General features: G+C 39.1%; 1 protein-coding gene across 13 annotated transcripts in view; it reads left to right on the forward strand.

The window, feature by feature from the left end:
• EVI5 (ecotropic viral integration site 5) overlaps positions 1-18,533 on the forward strand; it is a 271,149-nt gene extending 252,616 nt beyond the window's left edge. For 12 of the 13 annotated variants that reach the window (XM_045367267.3, XM_045367270.3, XM_074001609.1 and 9 more), the window contains one exon: positions 14,981-18,533. In XM_045367267.3, coding sequence (XP_045223202.1) covers positions 14,981-15,295 — 315 coding nt within the window. In that variant the 3' untranslated portion in view covers positions 15,296-18,533. The remainder of the gene's footprint in view (positions 1-14,980) is intronic. The other variant, XM_065518676.2, reaches the window with a different exon arrangement.
• The last annotated feature ends 562 nt before the right edge of the window (positions 18,534-19,095 follow it).

Below are 19,095 nucleotides of genomic sequence, written 5' to 3' on the forward strand. Positions count from 1 at the left end.
AATATATCATAGTTTGTGCATTTGACTATTGTATACATTGGAGTTATTTCCGTTTGGGGTTATTAAGAATAAAACTGTTATGAGCCCTGTTATAAAATTTTTGGTGTAATATATTTATTTCTGTTTTTCGTATGCCTAGGAATAGAATTGCTGGGTGACTACTATAATTGTTCAAACGAGGACACTTTTGAGAATGAAAATAATTAAAAATTATTATGTAACAACAGGGATAAGCTAGGACTGTCCCAAGCACACTGAAGTGTATAGTTACTCTAGGTATGAAGGGTGTAGACATTCAACTTTAGTCGATACTGCAAAGCCATTTTCCAAAGTGCTTATACAAATTTACACTCCCACCAGCAATGTACAAGACTTCCTATTCCCATATCTTCACTAACATGATTGGATAGCTGAAAATTCAGTGTTGTATTTTCTATTAAGAACATGGAATTAAGTTACTCAGTGTGGTCAGTTAAGGGACCATTAATTGGCTTTGACAATTAACTAGGCAGAAAGTAAGGTAAAAGTTCTCTTGCAAAAATTAAGGAACCTATTACAAACTGTGGAAAATGGTTTGGCAGTATTTACTAAATCTTCTCTATGACGCAGAAGTTACACTCAAGAGAAATGAGTGCATATATTAACCAAAAGACATGTTTAAGAATGCTTGTAATCGTGTTATATGTAATAGATTGGAGACAACCCAAATGGCCATTAACATTAGAATGGATAAATTATGATGTAATCACAAATACAATACTGTGCCACACCGAAAAAGCATGAACTACCATGCTACATGCCAACATTGGTGAATCTCACAGACATAATGTTGAATAACAGGATACAGAAACAAAGGCATACCATATAATCCTTTATATTAAATACAAGAATAGACAGAACTATTGTGTGATGGTAGATGTCAGAATGATGGTTACCGGAAGAGTGTGGGGCAATTTCTGGATGAAGACACATGGGAGTCTCCTGGGGTGTGGGAAATGCACTATAGCTCAATCTGGGTGATAATTTCATGACTATTTATGTAAGTAAAATTTTACCAACTTGTACACTTAAAATCTGTGCATTTTCCTGTGTTTTGTTTCACTTTAAAATGAGCCTAAATACATATATTATTTTCTTTTTCCTTTTTTTTTTTTTTTTTTTTTTTGAGACAGTGTCTCACTCTTTCACCCAGACTGGAGTGCAGTGGCACCATCTCAGCACACTGCAACCTCCACCTCCCAGGTTCAAGCGAGTCTCCTACTTCAGCCTCCCAAGTAGCTAGGAGTACGGGCGTGTGCCACCTTGCCTGGCTAATTTTTGTATTTTTAGTAGAGACAGGGTTTTACCACTTTGGCCGGGCTGGTCTCGAACTCCTGACTTCAAGTGATCCACCTGCCTCGACCTCCCAAACTGCTGGGATCACAAGCATGAGCCACTGCGCCTGGCCCTAAATACATTCTTGAAACACACATAGCGTCAAACTTTTCTCAAGCAATTTTGCCATTACAGCGTTGTGGCCATAGGAAAAAACACTGAACATCTAATTGTTAACCAGTAGACTTTATCTTGGGGGACAGTCAGATTTACAGAATAATTAAAAATTAGGTGGAAAATTAAGAGAGTTACCATATGCCCCCTCAACACCTTCTGCGTTTCTCCTATAATTGACATCCTGCAGTAGTTTAATACATAAGTTACAATTGATGAGCCAACATTGACACATTATTATTAACTGAAGTCCATAGTTTACATTAGTGTTGTACATTACATTTGTGTTGTACATTCTATATGTTTTGACAAATATATAATGACATGTATCCACCATTACAGTAGAATAGAAAATGGTTATACTGCCTAACAATCTCCTATGTTCCACCTGTTCATCCCACTTCTCCCCCCTGAACTCCTGCAACTACTGCTTACTGTCTCCATAATTTTTCTTTTTCCAGAATGTCATATAGTCATCATCATACACTATCTGGCCTTTTGCTAAGCTTCTTTTGCTTAGCAATATGCATTTAAGGTTCCTCCATGTCACTCCCCCTAACCCAAACACCCTCATAGACTAATATTAAACTTCTTAACAGCTCTTCAGACCTACCATGCTCTCTTGCCTCCATATTTTAAGCACATGTTTTCGTATCTAATTAGGCTTTTCAGATGTGACACCATGTGATAATTTCTACCTAGAAAGAATAATTGGTGGCTGGGCACAGCGGCTCATGCCTGTAATCCCTACACTTTGGGAGGCTAAGGTGGAAGGATCACCTGAGCCCAGGAGTTCAAGACCAGCCTGGGCAACATATCAAGACCTCATCTGTACAAATAATTTTAAAATTAGCTGGGCATGGTGGCACATGTCTGTGATCTCGGCTACTCGGAAGGCTGAGGCAGAAGGCTTGCTTGAATCAGGGAGGTGGAGGCTATAGTGAGCTGTGATAGTGCCACTGCACTCCAACCTGGGTGACACAGGGAGACCCCATCTCAAAAGAAAAACAAAAACAATAATTGGTACAGACTCAGTTGTTCTAGAAGCCAAAACCCTACTCAAAGTCTTGGAAAGGGCCTGACCCTAAGAAACATATATTTCATTTGTATGTTTGTGTGTATACATTTATATTAAAGTTCCTGGGTTTCCATAGAGATAATCTTCTGAGACCTATCTAAAACTGGGTTGGTATGGATATCTGGCCTAAGAAAAAATAAATAAATAAATAAAACGGGAATATAATTACAGCAAAACTTTCCTACTGTTCTAATGAGAGCCTGGGTCTGAAAGAAGCAACAGACTGATGGTTTAATAATAGTACCAGTGTCTGATGAGCTGATCATGAAGAATGGTTTTAAAATGTTAGCAGTGGCACCTAATCATTTTTAATCCACAAATTTCAAACAAATTATCATAAGAATATTCCAAAAGTCAACCTAAAATTACTAACCTAGTCAAGAAACATGGGTATATTAGTGGGATTTTATCAAAATAGCATTGTTGGCTGGGTGCAGTGGCTCACCCCTGTCATCCCAGCATTGGGAGGCCAAAACAGGTGAATCACTTGAGTCCAGAAGTTCAAGATCAGCCTGGCTAATATGGCAAAACCCCATCTTTACTAAAAATACAAAAATTAGCCAAGTATGGTGGTGTAGGCCTGTAATCCCAGCTACTCGAGAGGCTGAGGCAGGAGAATTGCTTGAACCTGGGAGGCAGAGGTTGCAGTCAGCCGAGATTGCACCACTGCACTCCAGCCTGGAACAACAGATTGAGACTCTGTTTTAAAAATAAATAACTAAATAAATAAAACATTGTCATTGGCACTGATTCTTAATTGACTCATATCTTATTATAACAAAATGCCCCCTCCAACTTACCCCACACACACACCCCAATGTATGTGTCTCTCCTATGGCTGTTGAGTTGTTGTATTAAAAAATACTTCATCTCGCTGGGCGCCAGTGGTTCACGCGTGTAATCCCAGCACTTTGGGAGACCAAGGTGGGCAGATCACTTGAGATCAGGAGTTCAAGAACAGTCTGGCCTACATGGTGAAACCCCGTCTCTACCAAAAATACAAAAGAAATTAGCTGGGTGTGGTGGTGGGCGCCTATAATCCCAGCTACTGAAGAGGCTGAGGCAGGAGAATTGCTTGAGCCTGGGAGGCGGAGAGGTTACAGTAAGCTGAGATCACACCACTGCACTCCAGCCTGGACAACACAGTGAGACTTTGTCTAAAAACAAAAACAAAAAAGTAGTTGATCTATCAATGTCTGTAAACTAAGATTATATTCCTAAGGGTGGACATATTATTCCTTAAAGGATGTGGCTTGTCACCTGGATATGAAGCTGATCCTTGGAATAAAACTTGAAGACTGACACTTAGTAGGAAGAAGAAAAGAAAAGGTTCTGATGCTGTTTCACCCAAACACACATGTTCTCTGAAGTGTAGACTGTGATTGTTGAGATGTCTAAAATTGGGTGCACTTCAGTGATGAATCCCACAAAACACCTTAATGGGCCTAGATTTGAAACTAGATGGTGAAGGTATCTGTAAACTCCCAAGACTAGGTCATATCTTAAAGGTATTATTTACTAGCCTCATGTTTATTTTCATTTTGATTTTTCCCCGCTCTGGTTGGTTGTGTGTCCACATTTAGGCTAGAGTATTTTAAAAATATGTCAGTGGACAGTGTGAAAATGGAAGTGATAAATTAACAAGGAATCTTTACCTCTAAATTTATTTACCCTTGTCAAATTTTCTTAACATGGTCTAATATAGTCAATTCCCAAATCCAGTTCCTTTAGAGCAGGGCATCTCAAAGTAGGATCTATGGACCAACCACCCTCTTCAGAATCACCTGGGGTACTTGTTTAAAATACAAACTCCCGGGCCTGTCCTGCTGAATTCACATGTTTGAGAGTAGGGCTCAAGAATCTTTTTTTTTTTTTTTTAAATAATAAACCTAGGCAGTTCCTTTTTTTTTTTTTTTTTTTTTTTGAGATGGAGTCTTGCTCTGTCGCCTGGGCTGGAGTGCAATGGTGCGATCTCAGCTCACTGCAAGCTCCACCTCTCAGGTTCACGCCTTTCTCCTGCCTCAGCCTCCTGAGTAGCTGGGGCTAAGCTGGGACTACAGGCATGCACCACTACACCCGGCTAATTTTTGTATTTTTAGTAGAGTCAGGGTTTCATTTGGCCAGGCTGATCTCGAACTTCTGACTTCAAGTGATCTGCCAGCCTTGGCCACCCAAAGTGCTGGGATTCCAAGCATGAGCCACCATGTCCAGTCACCCAGGCGGTTATTATACATACCAAATTACTGGTCTAGAGAATTAGCAAGTCAGAAGGCTACTCTTAACATCTCTAATATTCTCACAGAAGTAAGGACTCTAGAGCGGCTCGCTGAATTGAATAGCCAATGAGAATGTCTTTCTGGTAGTTGTGACTCTTTTTGCTGATGTTATTTGGAAGATAGCACATCTAATGAATACCTGAAATACATTATTTTAAAATGTTACAGAAACTAGAAGACATTCATTAGAAAGAAACAAAGATTATAACATAAACTTGTTTTTACTTATTTTATATACCCATCTTTGAAGATAAAATAATGTGAAGGACTGAATTTGATTATGTAATTTTAAAAATATATATATATTAAATTTTTAAAAATGCTGAAATATAGCTATTTCAACAGGCCAAGATCATTATTTAAAAATCCTTTTTCATTTGCTTACAAATAAATAGTCCGTGGTTGCCAGGGTGAGGGTGGAGGGGGGAATGTTAACATGGAAACAAAGTGGCCATATTTTAATGATTGTTAGAGCAAGGTGATGACAACATGGGGGTTCACTGAATTATTCACTTTATTTTTTAAAAAAAATATCCAAAATAAAAAGTTAAAGGCCAGGCACCGTGGCTCACACCTATAATTGCAGCACTTTGGGAGGCTGAGGCAGGAGGATTGCTTGAGGCCAGGAGTTCAAGACCAGCCTAGGGAACATAGTGAGACCCTGCCTCTACAAAAAAAGTTAGTCACGGTCTCAGTTCAGTGGTTCATGACTGTAATCCCACCACTTTGGAAGGCTGAGGTGAGGGAATTGCTTGAGGCTAGTAGTTAAAGACCAGCCTGGGCAACGGAGTGAAACCTCATCTCTACAGAAATAAAATATATACTAGTTGGTGTGGTGGAGTGTTCCTGTAGTCCTAGCTACTCAGGAGGCTGAGGTAGGAGAATTGCTAGAGCCCAGAGTTTTGAGGCTGCAGTGAGCCATGATCTTGTCACTTTATTCCAGCCAAGACAACACAGCGACACTCTGTCTCAAAAAAAAAAAAAAAAAAAAAAAAAAAGCCATGCATGGTGACATGCACCTGTTAAGTCCTAGCTACTCAGGAGTCTGAGACAGGAGGATCACTTGAGCCCAGGAGTTCAAGGATGCAGTGAGCTATGATTGTGTCCTTGCACTCTAGCCTGGGTGACAGAGGGAGACCCTGTCTCATGAATGAATGTTTTAAACTTTTTACTTATCTAACTGACAAAAATGAAAAAGCAAAAAAGGATGCAAAGTTGTAGGGAAACCAGAACTTTTCAGTGTTGTTGAGGGTGTAAATTCTTTTTTTTTTTTTTTTTTTTTTTGGAGACAGAGTCTTGCTCTGTCACCCAGGCTGGAGTGCAGTGGTGTGATCTCAGCTAGTGAACCCCCACCTCCTGGATTCAAGCAATTCTCCTGCCTCAGCCTTCCGAGTAGCTGGGATTACAGGTGCCTGCCACCACACCCCGCTAATTTTTGTATTTTTAGTAGAGACGGGGTTTCACCATATTGGCCAGGCTGGTCTCAAGCTCCTGACCTTGTGATCCGCCTGCCTCAGCCTCCCAAAATACTGAGATTACAGGCATGAGCCACCATGCCCAGCAAGGGTGTAAATTCTTAACCACCTTTCTGGAGGACAGTTTAAACATAGAAATCAAAGTTCTGTGTTCAAAGTTCAGTGTTAAAACTCGTGCTGTATTTCATATTTTTGGCCATATATCTTAACGAAAGAATAAGACAGCTCTGAAGAACTGTGAGTTCAGAAACTGAGTTTATGGCAGTGCTATTGTGAGGAGATGGAAAACTAAATTTTCAAACAAAATCGGTTAAGCAGATGATGGCACATTGCTAAATGAGATACCATGCAGCCGGTTAAAGATTATGACAGCAAGAAATGTTTGATATGTTATTAAGTAAAAAGGCAGGTTATTAAACAACATGTATAATGACCAATCCATTTTTGAAAAGTAAGTAAGGTTAGAGAAATTATCTTGAAAGCTATATTAAAATGTTAATGGATTATCTCTGGATTGTGAACTATAGAATTGCTTTATTTTCTAAGGTACCTTTAGTTGAGGTATAGTTTATGTAGTAAATAATAAAACTAAAATATGGAAGACCATTTTTTGACAATTTCCAGTAGTTTCTTATGCTGTTAAGCTTTTAAAATGCCTGCAAAAAAAAAGAAGTCCACGCAATCATTGATAATTTTTTGACACTATTTGATTATGATTTAATGTCAGTCTTTGAATTGTTTTGGTTTTGGGTTTTTTTTTTTTTTTTTTTTTTTTTTGAGATGGAGTCTCACTTTGTGGCCCAGGCTGCAGTGAGGTGGCACAATCTCAGCTCACTGCAACCTCCGCCTTCTGGGTTCAAGCAATTCACCTGCCTCAGCCTACCAAGTAGCTGGGATTATAGGCATGCACCACCACACCCAGCTAATTTTTGTATTTTTAGTAGAGACAGGGTTTCATATGTTGGCCAGGCTGGTCTTGAACTCCTGACCTCAAGTGATCCACCTGCCTCGGCCTCCCAAAGTGCTGGGATTATAGGCATGAGCCACCACACCCAGCTGTCAGTCTTTGAATTTTGGATAAAGCATATATTTTATTTCTTCTTTTGAAGTGGAGGTTTTAATTTTTTAATGTTTACATTTGTCATACACATAATTTAAAGAGCCAAAGAATAATTAAAAGACTTTTACAAAAAGAAGCAGTCTTGGCTGGACAGGGTGGCTTAACGCCTGTAATCTCAGCACTTTGGGAGGCCAAGGTGGGTGGATTGCACGAGCCCAAGAGTTTGAGACCAGCCTGGGCAACATAGCAAAACTCCGTCTGTAAAGAAAATACACAAATTAGCCAAGTGTGGTGTCCCATGCCTGTACCTACTCGGAAGACTGGGGTGGGAGTGAGCCTGAGAGCTAGAGGCTGCAGTGAGCTGAGATCGTGCCACTGCACTCCAGCCTGGGTGACAGAGTGATACCCTGTCTCAAAAAAAAAAAAAAAGAAGCAATCTCATACTTGCTTTCTGCAGGCCACTATTTTCAAACTAATTCTTTTTTTGTTTTTTTGGTTTTTTTTAGACAGGGTCGCACTTAATCACCCAGGCTAGAATGCAGTGGTGGTAGCATCATAGCTCACTGCAGCCTTGACCTCCTGTGCTCAAGCAATCCTCCCACCTCAGCTTCCTGAGTAGTTGGGACTACAGGTACACGCCACCACGCCCAGCTAATTTTTGTGTTTTTTGTAGAGACAGGGTCTCACATTGTTGCCCAGGCTGGTCTTATATTCCTAGGCTCAAGCGATTCACCCGCCTTAGCCTCCCAAAGTGCTGGGATTACAGATGTGAGCCACCGTGCCTGGCCTCTAATTCTTGAGTGTTCAGTTTTGGCATCTTTACATAGCGAAGGATTTATCTCTTTTTCATCCTCCTCACCCCCCACCATGAACCCACAAACTTTTTATCCCTCCATTCTACTAATGTAGTGATTTTTGTTAGATTAGTTTACAGGATGTACATCATTAGTTTACATTTACATCATTAGAATTATATAAATGTCACTCACAACAGAACAGCAAGCACGTAAGCGCTTAAGTATGCCTCTTCTCAGGCCTTTCTTCTGGAGTGGAGACTGAAGACAGGGCCTGGGAAGTTTTATTTTTCACATGTTTCCAAGATGTTGTTATCAGGGGAGTTGGAAAATGATGTTCTTGTTTTTCTGGCTCTACTTTAAAAAAAAAAAAAAAAAAAAAAACTTTATTAAGATATAACTTACATATCATAAAATTCTATTTTAAGTATAAAATTCAATGGGTTTTGCATATTTGTGTGGTTTTGCAACTATATGCACAACTTTAGAATACTTCTATCACCCCAAAAGAAACTGCATGCCTATTTGCAATCACCCCTTTCTTCTTCTCTCTCCTCCAGTTCTAGGCAGCCACTCATCTACTTTCTGTCTCTATTAAGATTTGCCTATTCTGGACATTTCATATAAATGGAATCATATAATATATGGTCTCCTGTGTCTTTCACTTAACTTTCATATATATTTTTTTATATACATATATATATATATTTTTTTTTTTTTTTTTTTAAGGCAGAGTGTTACTCTGTTTCCCAGGCTGGAGTGCAGTGGCATGATCTCGGCTCACTGAAACCTCTGCCTCTGGGGTTCAAGCAATTCTGATACCTCAGCCTCCTGAGTAGCTGGGATTACAGGCGTGCGCCACCACACCCAACTAATTTTTGTATTTTTAGTAGAGACGAAGTTTCCCCATGTTGGCCAGGCTGGTCTCGAAGTACCGAACTCAACTGATCCACCCACCTCGGCCTCCCAAAATGCTGGGATTACAGGCATGAGCCACTGCACCCAGCCTGCTTAATATTTTTGAAGTTCATCCATATATCGGTCCTTTATTCCTTTTTATTGCCAAATAGCATCAGTTATATGGAAATAGTGTCTTAATGTGACTGTTTTGCCGGTATACATGGGCCCAAATGATTGCCTTGGTTTTTTCATTTGCTTGGTGTGTTCTCTTATGTGTAATTGTCCTCTAGTGTCATGAAATCTCCTTTTATGTGTTAATCTCCTCTATCCCAACAATTTAGGTGTTCTATGAATTTCATCTTCTTGAAGAAATCTTTCTTCTGACCACTGCAGTCTCTAGTCTGGGCTGGATGCCTATAGGTCTCTTGCACAGCTGTCATGTTGGGGACATTTTTCATTACCCTAGGTATTCCTTTTGCCATACTTTAGTACTGGACTTCCTCTTTCTTCCATCAAGGACAAAAGATGCCTTTTTTCCTTGATGTACTTTATTTTGGTGGAGCATATCATCTACTTTCCTGAAAAAATGGTTTATGGGAGATAAACCATAAAAAGGTTTTATTAGATTCTACATCTCATGATTGACCCAAAAGAAGTTTAAAATACAAAACAAAAAAAGGCCTTGTTGCTCTTAACTCTTACTTAGCCTCACATTTATTTGGTAGTTTGGGTATTTTTAAAATTGAAGATAAATATAAAAATTTTAATGTGGACATTATTTTTTCTCAGAATTTTGAAGGCACCGCTTTGTCTTTTGCAGTTGGAGAGTCTGATGCCATTCTGATTCTTAAATCTTTTATATAAACCATGTTCTTGTTTTTGGCGGGAAGCTTTACCTTTTCTTTCTTTCAAGTGTCCTGAAATTTCACTGTGATGTATCATGGTATAGGTCTATTTTTATCCACTGTCCTGGACACTTGATAGGCCTTTTCAGTCTCGAAGCTCATTACTTTCAGGTCAGAGAAATTCATGTCTAAGACCTCTTTTTTTTTTTTTTTTTAAAGCATCCTGTTATTTTTACATAGATGCAGTGTCTGCAGAGGCAATAAATGATTTTTACAAGTTTTCTTCTTCCCAGATAGTCTCTTCTCCCCTAATTGCCTTTTTTTCCTGGCTTCTCGTAGATACTATCCTCAAATCTCTGGTAATTAAGACTAGGGAACTAAAGACCAGTAGGTGTTCTGAATTCCTGGGTAGGACTTGTTGACCTTCATTGTAGGTTGATCAAACTGAGGTCCTTTTTTGGGGAATCCCAAGATTCCCTCAGATAGGAGTCTTTTACTAAAAATTACAGAGAGTGCTGGTGCCTCTATTTCCTTAGCGAGTCTCAAAAATACTTCCACGCACGTTCAGTGACTTTAAAAAACCCATGTCTCATTTTACCTGGAAATATAATACCTTTTTTTTTTTTTACTGGCATTTCACAGAGAATTTTTGTTGTTGCTCAATGTTTGAAGATACTCATGTAGTATGTATTCAAAAATTAGGAAAGACAATGGGCCTCGAAAACATACACTTGGCCAGGCATGGTGGTTCACACCTGTAATCCCAGCACTTTGGGAGGCCAAGGGAGGCAGATGGCTTGAGCTTAGGAGTTCAAGACCAGCTGGGCAACAATGGCGAAACCCTATCTCTACAAAAAATACAAAAGTTTGCCAGGTGTGGTGGCAGGCACCTGTAGTCCCAGCTACTTGGGAAGCTAAAGCGGGAGGATGGCTCAAGCCCAGGAAACAGAGATTGCAGTGAACTGAGTTTGCATCACTGCACTGCAGCCTGGGCAACAGTGCCAGACCCTGTCTCCCGCCTACCAAAAAAAAAGCATATGATAAATTATGTATGTGTAATTTTCAAATGGGTAGTTTTTATCAGATTCCTGATTCACTGATGAGCCCAAAGAGATTTCAAACAAAACCAAAGTACAAACAAAAGCCATTGCCTAGAGTAGTGGTCCCTATTCTGAGATGTGCATCAGAGTTATTCAGGCGTTTTAATTATATAGGTCTTTAGACCCTACCTCTATACCACAAGAAGAAAGTTGCAGAAAAAGTTTGTTTAAACAGTTTTCCTTGTGTCAACCACCAGGTGGTAGAATTGGCCCAGAACAGCTTGGTTGTACTACTGGAAAGATCACGTACATTTCTATATACCAGACACTAGTCGGATGTTCATAGTTCAGAAGCACTTTTGTCCTAAATAATCAATAGTTCCATTTCAGCTAAATCGACTTATTTCTGTCTCAGCCCCATTTTATTTGCACCAGAGGGTCTACCACAGTGATTCTGAGAGTTTAGAGCACCGTCATCCCTTGGTATCTATGGGGGATTGGTTTCAGGATCCCTATGGATACCAAAAATCCATGGATGCTCAAGTTCCTTATATAAAATGATATGGTGTTTGCATATAACCTACAGACATCCACCCATATACTTTGAGTCATCTCTAGATTACTTGTAGCACCTAATCCAATGTAAATGCTATGTAAATAGTTGTTATACTATATCATTTAGGGGATGATGACGAGAAAAGAGTCTGTACATGTTCAGTACAGAGGAAACCATCCTTTTTTTTCTCCTAATTATTTTGGACCCACAATTGTTTGAATCCATGAATGTGGGTCCCACTGATAATAGAGGTCTGACCGTATTTCAAAATTTCCTGAGATGCATGTAAAAAATGTATGTTCTGGGATTTCACTTTCAGAATTTTGAATCCTTAGATCTCAAGAGGGATTCTACATTTTTGACAGAGATCCTCAGTTCTTACGCAGATGACTAGTGGATTACATTTTGAAATATGCTAATCTCAGTTTGCTACTGATAATACCCATGAAGGATTTTTGTTTGTTTGTTTGGAGGAAAGGCAGGGGTTGGGAAGGTTGATTGTCTGCCTGCTTTTTGTTGTTGCCTAAACATAGTTTGCCCCTGACAGTCTGGTAATAAGGATAAGCAGTATACCATTTAGATCAGATAGCCAGGACTACACTTTAGAGGGCCCAGCTGTGGCTTTCTTCTAGCCAAACCCGTTTCCACAGGATGAGGACTCCCAGAAGACCCTGAAGTTCATGCAACCCCTTCTAGAACATATTCTGGGTACTCAGTACCCTGGAATTCCTTCCCCAAATGCCCACTTCCAGGCCTAGTACAGGACTCCTCCCTCATCAGATCCAGTGTGCACACACCTAAGTCTAAGGGACAGATAACCAGGGATAGCTTCAGTTTTACCAGATAGTCGCTTACCTTCACCATTTTTTCTCTCCACCAATAAATTCCTTTACCTTTGCTATTCCATATTAACAGCTGTTAGTGAGATTCCTTTGATGTTGAGGAAATGACCCTTCAACCTATAGTTAATTTTCTATAATTACATCTGATGATGAGGCTACATGTTTTAATTGCAGTAAATTTTGTTAGAGCAAAGGAAAGCTGCAGCTTTCCAAACAGTTGGGAAGTTGTGGTTCTTCTGCCATACTCCTCCTTTATAACAGCCAGGAAGAAGGAAGACACGTGTTCCATATGATTTCTTCAAAAAGGTCTGGGGGAAAAAGAGAAAGGAAGAGATTAACTGACTTAATTTAACACTTGGAGCTATAAATCGTGTGTTGCAATATGGCGATAGGATGTTGCATCAGAACGTGGCAGTTGTAACAATGCAGTGGGTATCACAAACTTGAGGAGGCCTTTGTGGTGCTCTATGCCCTTTTCCTAAAGATTCAACTCCAAGTATAGATCCCTCTGTTCTGCCAAGGAGAATGGTATTATTTAAATTACATTGTACCTCACTATAAAGTTGTCCACTTGGTCTAGGGCACAGGAATTTTATAGTTGAAGGTCTGTTTGGGCCAGACATCAGTGTTCTGAGTCCCAGCATCCCTGTTGATTCTTGCTGTCATGTATAAGCAGGGAAGTGCTGAGGTTTCTTCACTTCTTCCTGGAAGTCTTTCTGGAAAGCTGGGAGGTATTATGGCGAGGCTGTAATGTCTTTATTCTTAGAACCGTTAGTTTTGAAAGTGTATGTAATATTTCCTGAATATTTCACATTGCCTTTATCTAAAGAATTGAAAGGTTGTGACTAGGACTTTGTCCCTTAGAACCAAGGATGAGGGTAGGAGACGTGGAGCATATTTTAGCAAGATTCTTAATAGTCAGAGTAGATATTTGGTAGCTAATTCTTGTTTTTGGTTTTGGTTTTTTACTCTTCACTTTATTGTAGGAGAAAATTCATGGTGCGTGAAAGAAATGAAATAAGTGACAGAATGTCAAAATCAAGCTTTATATTTAAAACATAAACTCTTGAGGGCAGAGCTGATGACTTAATTGTATGTGAGTAGAACTGGTACTATCATGGTTGTGGGTTTGGCAGTTTGAGGAAACTTGAGCAAAGAAGTGGCAGATGATGAAAATAAATCAGTTTTAATTATGATAAAACTGGTTTTGGAAAATGTGGTTTAGATTTAAATGTGGCACAGTTTTTTCAATACTAAACTTTAGAATTAGTCAGACTTTCCCACCCAGTAACAGGTAGCTTTTGACCTCCTTAAGCCTTCTCATGTGAGGGTCTTATACTACAAAACTCCATGGATTGAGTACTTGAGCCTCGTTCTAAAAGATGGGAAGAAAGGGAAAAGAGATGAGCGAGGCATACCATTCCTCTCTCCTCCTCCCCACTAAGAGAAGCCCCACCTTCTCCCCAGGGGGAGTTGGGGAGAGAAGGCAGAAATACTATACTGGACTGGCACTCCCCCCATGCAGAAGGAAACCTCATGAGTGGGAAGCAGCAGTCCCCCCCACTGTGAGTGACAGTGATATGCTGGCCTTTGGGCTATTATAACAGGATAGAGACTCTTAGCAAAGTTTTAATTATTTATAAATCATTCTCATCATTTACAGAACTATGGAGACATTCTCTCAAGATAGTGTGTGTGATAGTATGGTTTTTAAGTTCATACCTTCTAGAAATGCCAGCAAAATATTTACAGATAAACTGATAGGATATCTGGAGTTTATCTCAAAATTATCCAGGAACAAGAGGGGTGTAATGTAAAAAGATTGTCCGTGATGGGTGTTACTTGTTGAAATTAGGTGATAGGTACATGGAGTCCATTATATTATCTCTAGTATATTGAAGATTTAATTTGACTGTAAACTCTGCTACTAGCTACATATGTCCTTAGTAAGTTACTCTTCCTGAGTCTCCATTTCCTGATCTGTAGAATGAGAAAAGTAAATACTAAAATCTACCACATAGCTCTGTTGTTATGATTCAATTAAAATAAGTTACAGGCCGGGTGTGGTGGCTTACACCTGTAATCCCAACACTTTGGGAGACTGAGGCAGGCAGATTGCTTGAGCCCAGGAGTTTGAGACCAGCCTGGGCAACATGGTGAAACCCCATGTCTACAAAAAATACAAAAAACTTAGGCATGGTGGCACACGCCTGTAGTCCCAGCTACTCAGGAGGCTGAGGTGGAAGAATGGCTTGAGCCTGGAAGGTGGAGGTTGCAGTGAGCTGAGATCACACCACTGCACTCCAGTCTGGGTGACAAAGTGAGACTGAGACCTCACTTTTTTTGAGACCAAAAAAAATAAATAAAAATAAGTTATAAGCCCATTATATAACACATAGAAGGCACTCAAAAATTAGTAACTATGATTATACCTGTAAATAGAAAAATAATAAGGCATCTTCTTCCTTAAACTTCCTTCTTCCTTAAAATGTCTCCATAGTTCTGTAAATGATGAAAATGATTTACAAATTATTAAAACTTTGCTAAGAGTCTTAAAAATGTTTGCTTTTTGGTGTGTGTGTGTTTCCCCCATTTGACTGTATTAATTTGGATTTTGTTTTAACAGCTCAGGTGCCTAAAAGGCCAGAGGGGCTTCTCAGGCCAACCGCCTTTTGATGGAATCCACATTGTCAACCATTTAATAGGAGATGATGAATCATTCCATTCCTCCGATGAAGATTTTATAGATAATTCCTTACAGGAAACTGGTGTTGGTTTTCCTTTGCACGGAAAATCTGGCTCGATGTCTTTGGACCCCGCAGTGGCAGATGGTAGTGAGAGCGAAACAGAAGACAGTGTGCTGGAGACCAGAGAGAGCAATCAAGTGGTTCAAAAGGAGCGGCCCCCGAGAAGAAGAGAGTCGTATTCAACCACTGTCTGACCATCACTGTGACCTAGACTATGGATTTATTTAAGGGATCAGCTATCATATGATTAGGGATTTTTGGAAATAATTTGTTTCATATGTACATATATATGTACATATATATATATTTTACAGTCTTATCTGCCTTTTTATCTTTGCCAAATCTTTACCACTGACTTACCATTGCCATAAAGTAGACTGGTATATGGTTAATGTGTAAAACAAGGTTCTAACAGTATTACTGAATATTAATGTTTCTTGTTTAGAAAATGCAACTATATCTATATGGGGGAACCATTTTGAAGTTCAAAACTATGGAAAATTGAGTTTTCTTCAGACAAAACTGCTCTTGTGCAATATTTTATGCTCAGTGAGCAAATTGTATATTTATGTTTATCAATTTGTTCTCAAGGTGGCTGTCTACAGACATTTGACCAAGACATACGTCTGATTTACCTTGTGTTTTGTTTTTATTATTGTTGTTTTTTTTTTTAAGACAGAGATCCACTCTGTCACCCAGGCTGGAGTGCTGTGGTGTGATCTCAGCTCACTGCAACCTCCACCTCCCGGGTTCAAGCAATTTTCCTGTCTCAGCCTCCCAAGTACCTGGGACTACAGGTGCGCACCACCATGCCTGGCTAATTTTTTGTATTTTTAGTACAGACTGGATTTCACCATGTTGGGTGGGCTGGTCTCGAACTCCCGACCTCAAGTGATCCACCCGCCTCAGCCTCCCAAAGTGCTGGGATTACAGGTGTGAGCCACTGCACCCAGCCTACCTTGTGTGTTTGTATCTGGGAGGTTTTTTTTTTTTTCCGTGAAAATTATTGGTGGGCCACTGAAAGTCCCCACACGCAAAGACTTTATATAAACACAAATTCATGCTTATCTGTTTTGAGAGTTTTAAGTTTTGTTTTAATGTTTAACATTTATGTGCATATGATGCTTCCATGTGTTGGTTACCAGAGTAGTAGGTTAACTACAGACATACTGTTTATTTGTACATATTTATAAATCTGTACCACCTAACATTGAACATCATTTTATATGAAAACCATACATGTTGCAAAATGACTGCTTTTGGCATCTAACAGGACTTCTGTAAATAATAGGTTAAATGAAAAGTTAAAAATAAAACACTAATATTTTAGGAGCTTTAGTATTTTGCTTAGCATTCAGCACTAGCAAATTCATAACTGATGCCTGTTCGAAAACACTATTGGTGGAATCTTATTTCATGTGTATGTAACTACTAAATTTTTCATGACTGAAGAGGTTATAGCACATATTAGTTAGTGCTAATATTCTACTGAATATAATTTAAGTAATGGGCTAAGGTCCAAGAAACATAGCAATTATATCTACAAATAATCTATGAACGTGATCTTCAGAATCTCTAGTTTTTGTTCTATAGATAAAGCCATAAGAATCGTTTCCTACCAGTTTTTCCTTTATCATTTAGATATTATTTCCAAGAAAACAGGATGCCTGTCACTGATAAATTAGAGAAAACATCCAAATTATACTTGCACTATGGAAAGATGACATGAATATGTTGACTGGGTACTTTCTACTCTCATTTTAGCCTATGAAAAAAAAAATTTTTTTTTTGTTAACTTATGGAAAAAAGCCTTGGAAGAGAAAAGTAGAATTCAGTATGTATGGAGGCACAGTTTTGCACAGTATGTTGCGTGCAGAGAAAAAAATTATGAAATAGAGTAAAAGATAAGTAGTTTTCTGTCAAAACCTAGGACTTAAGCCTTCAGGTACATTTTGAACTAGGCTTTCCAGGAAGGTTTTTATAGGTATTTGCTTGCCTGAGAAATGAAATTGAAAACATACCCCTGTGTCTGTCCTTAACACCAGGCTAAATTCTGGTAGTTAAATGACTTACCTGTGGTTACAAGCTAGTAAGTAGCAGAGGCAAGATTTTTTTTAATATGGAGACAGGTGTCTTACTGTGTTGTCCAGGCTGGTCTTGAACTCGTGGTCTCAAACGGTCCTCCTGCCTCAGCCTCCCAAAGTGTGGGGATTACAGGTGCAAGCTACCACACCCAGTGAGAGCCAAGATTTTAACCTAGATCTCCGTAACACCAAAGCTTTTGAAAAGGTTCAGCTGAAGAATTTCTCAATTCCCTATTTTGTTTTGTTTTTTTGAGATGAAGTCTCACTCTGTCACTCAGGCTGGAGTGCAGTGGTGCGATCTTGGCTCACTGCAACCTCCACCTCCCGGGTTCAAGCGATTCTCCTGCCTCAGCTACCAAGTAGCTGTGACTACAGGTGCACGCCACCACGACTGGCTAATTTTTGTATTTTTAGTAGAGATGGGGTTTCACTATGTTGGCCAGGCTGATCTCAAACTCCTGACCTCAGGTGATCCACCCGCTTTGACCTCCCAAAGTGCTGGGATTACTAGGCATAAGCCACCACACCTGGCAGTTCCCTGCTTTTTTGACAATGTAATTTAAATAAATTTGATTTAAATGTTTCCTGAATATATATGCAGATAGATATCGAGTATCAACACTTACAAGCTCTACACAGTTTGTAAGTGTAGATACTACTTACTTGTAGGATTGTCTTGTGCTTTGGGGATTTTTCGTTCGGAGTTCTGTACTATCAGCTCAAAAGGCTATCAATGCCCAAGTGAAGTGAGATGATTCATGGCCACATTATTGCTTTGACCCTCACATCAAGAGATCTGAATGATCTAGACTAGGGGTCAGCAAACTGCAGCCTACAAGCTATTCCAGTCAGCTGCCACTTTTTACTTTTTTAAATAGTTGGGGGAAAAGTTCCACAGACTAATATTTTGTGTCACATGAAAATTATATGAAATTCAAATTGCGGTGTCCATACGTAAAGTTTTATTGGGGCACACCCATCCTCACCCTTTTAAATACTGTGTATGGCTGCTTTGTGCTACAGTAGCAGAGTTGAGTCATTGCGAGGGAGACTATATGGCCCAGGTAGCCTAAAATATTTATCTGATCCTTTACAGAAAAAGTTTGCTAACCCTTGATAACAGATACTCTAAAATGCAGGTTTTTCTTCTTCAGTTTAACTCAGTGGTAGGTCAAATTGTTTGCTTTTGCTATTAAGCTTATGATTTGGAAACGTAAAATTTCATGGTGGATCTTATACTCAGAACTATTCAAAAGGGAAAACATGCCAGCCATTTTATATGATGAAGTCTCTTATTCCATAGAAAATTGTAGAAAGATATCGGTATCTTTCGAGAAGGAGAAAGAAAGGAAAGAATTCCAGAATCCCATCACCGTTCTTTAAAGCATGCATCACAGACCTTTAAGGGTATACTTTATTGAGTAAAGGTTATCATTTGACTTTAAGATAAGAAATTTTCAGAATCATGTTTGAATTCTAAACTTTGATATTCTTAAGTACCATTTCTGATTAGGAATTAGGTGTTAAAAGAATCATGGTAAGGAAACCTTAATTCGTTGAAACTCTTGTAATTTGGACAACAAAAAACTAGAAATAACACTCTTTTCTTTGAAGATCTGATTCAAATACACCTCAGAAGAGTTTAAAATCTTCCAGGCCTTTAGGATGCAATAGGATATCATGCCCTGGTTTGACTCCTTTTCATTCAAATTAATGTAAGTATGTTGTTGAAGACTTTGAAGCATTGAACAATGTTCTCTTGATAAATTTTATTTAATCTCTGACACTTTGTGATATTTAAATGTTGTTAAGTTAAACACTTAGAGTTGAGTAATATTCAGGGGAGAAAAGTGACTGAAATGACTCATAATAAGAAAGCTTGCTCCCTTGGGATAATTACATTCCTGGTT

This window comes from Macaca fascicularis, chromosome 1 (genome assembly GCF_037993035.2).
Source record: "Macaca fascicularis isolate 582-1 chromosome 1, T2T-MFA8v1.1".
Taxonomy (NCBI): domain Eukaryota; kingdom Metazoa; phylum Chordata; class Mammalia; order Primates; family Cercopithecidae; genus Macaca; species Macaca fascicularis.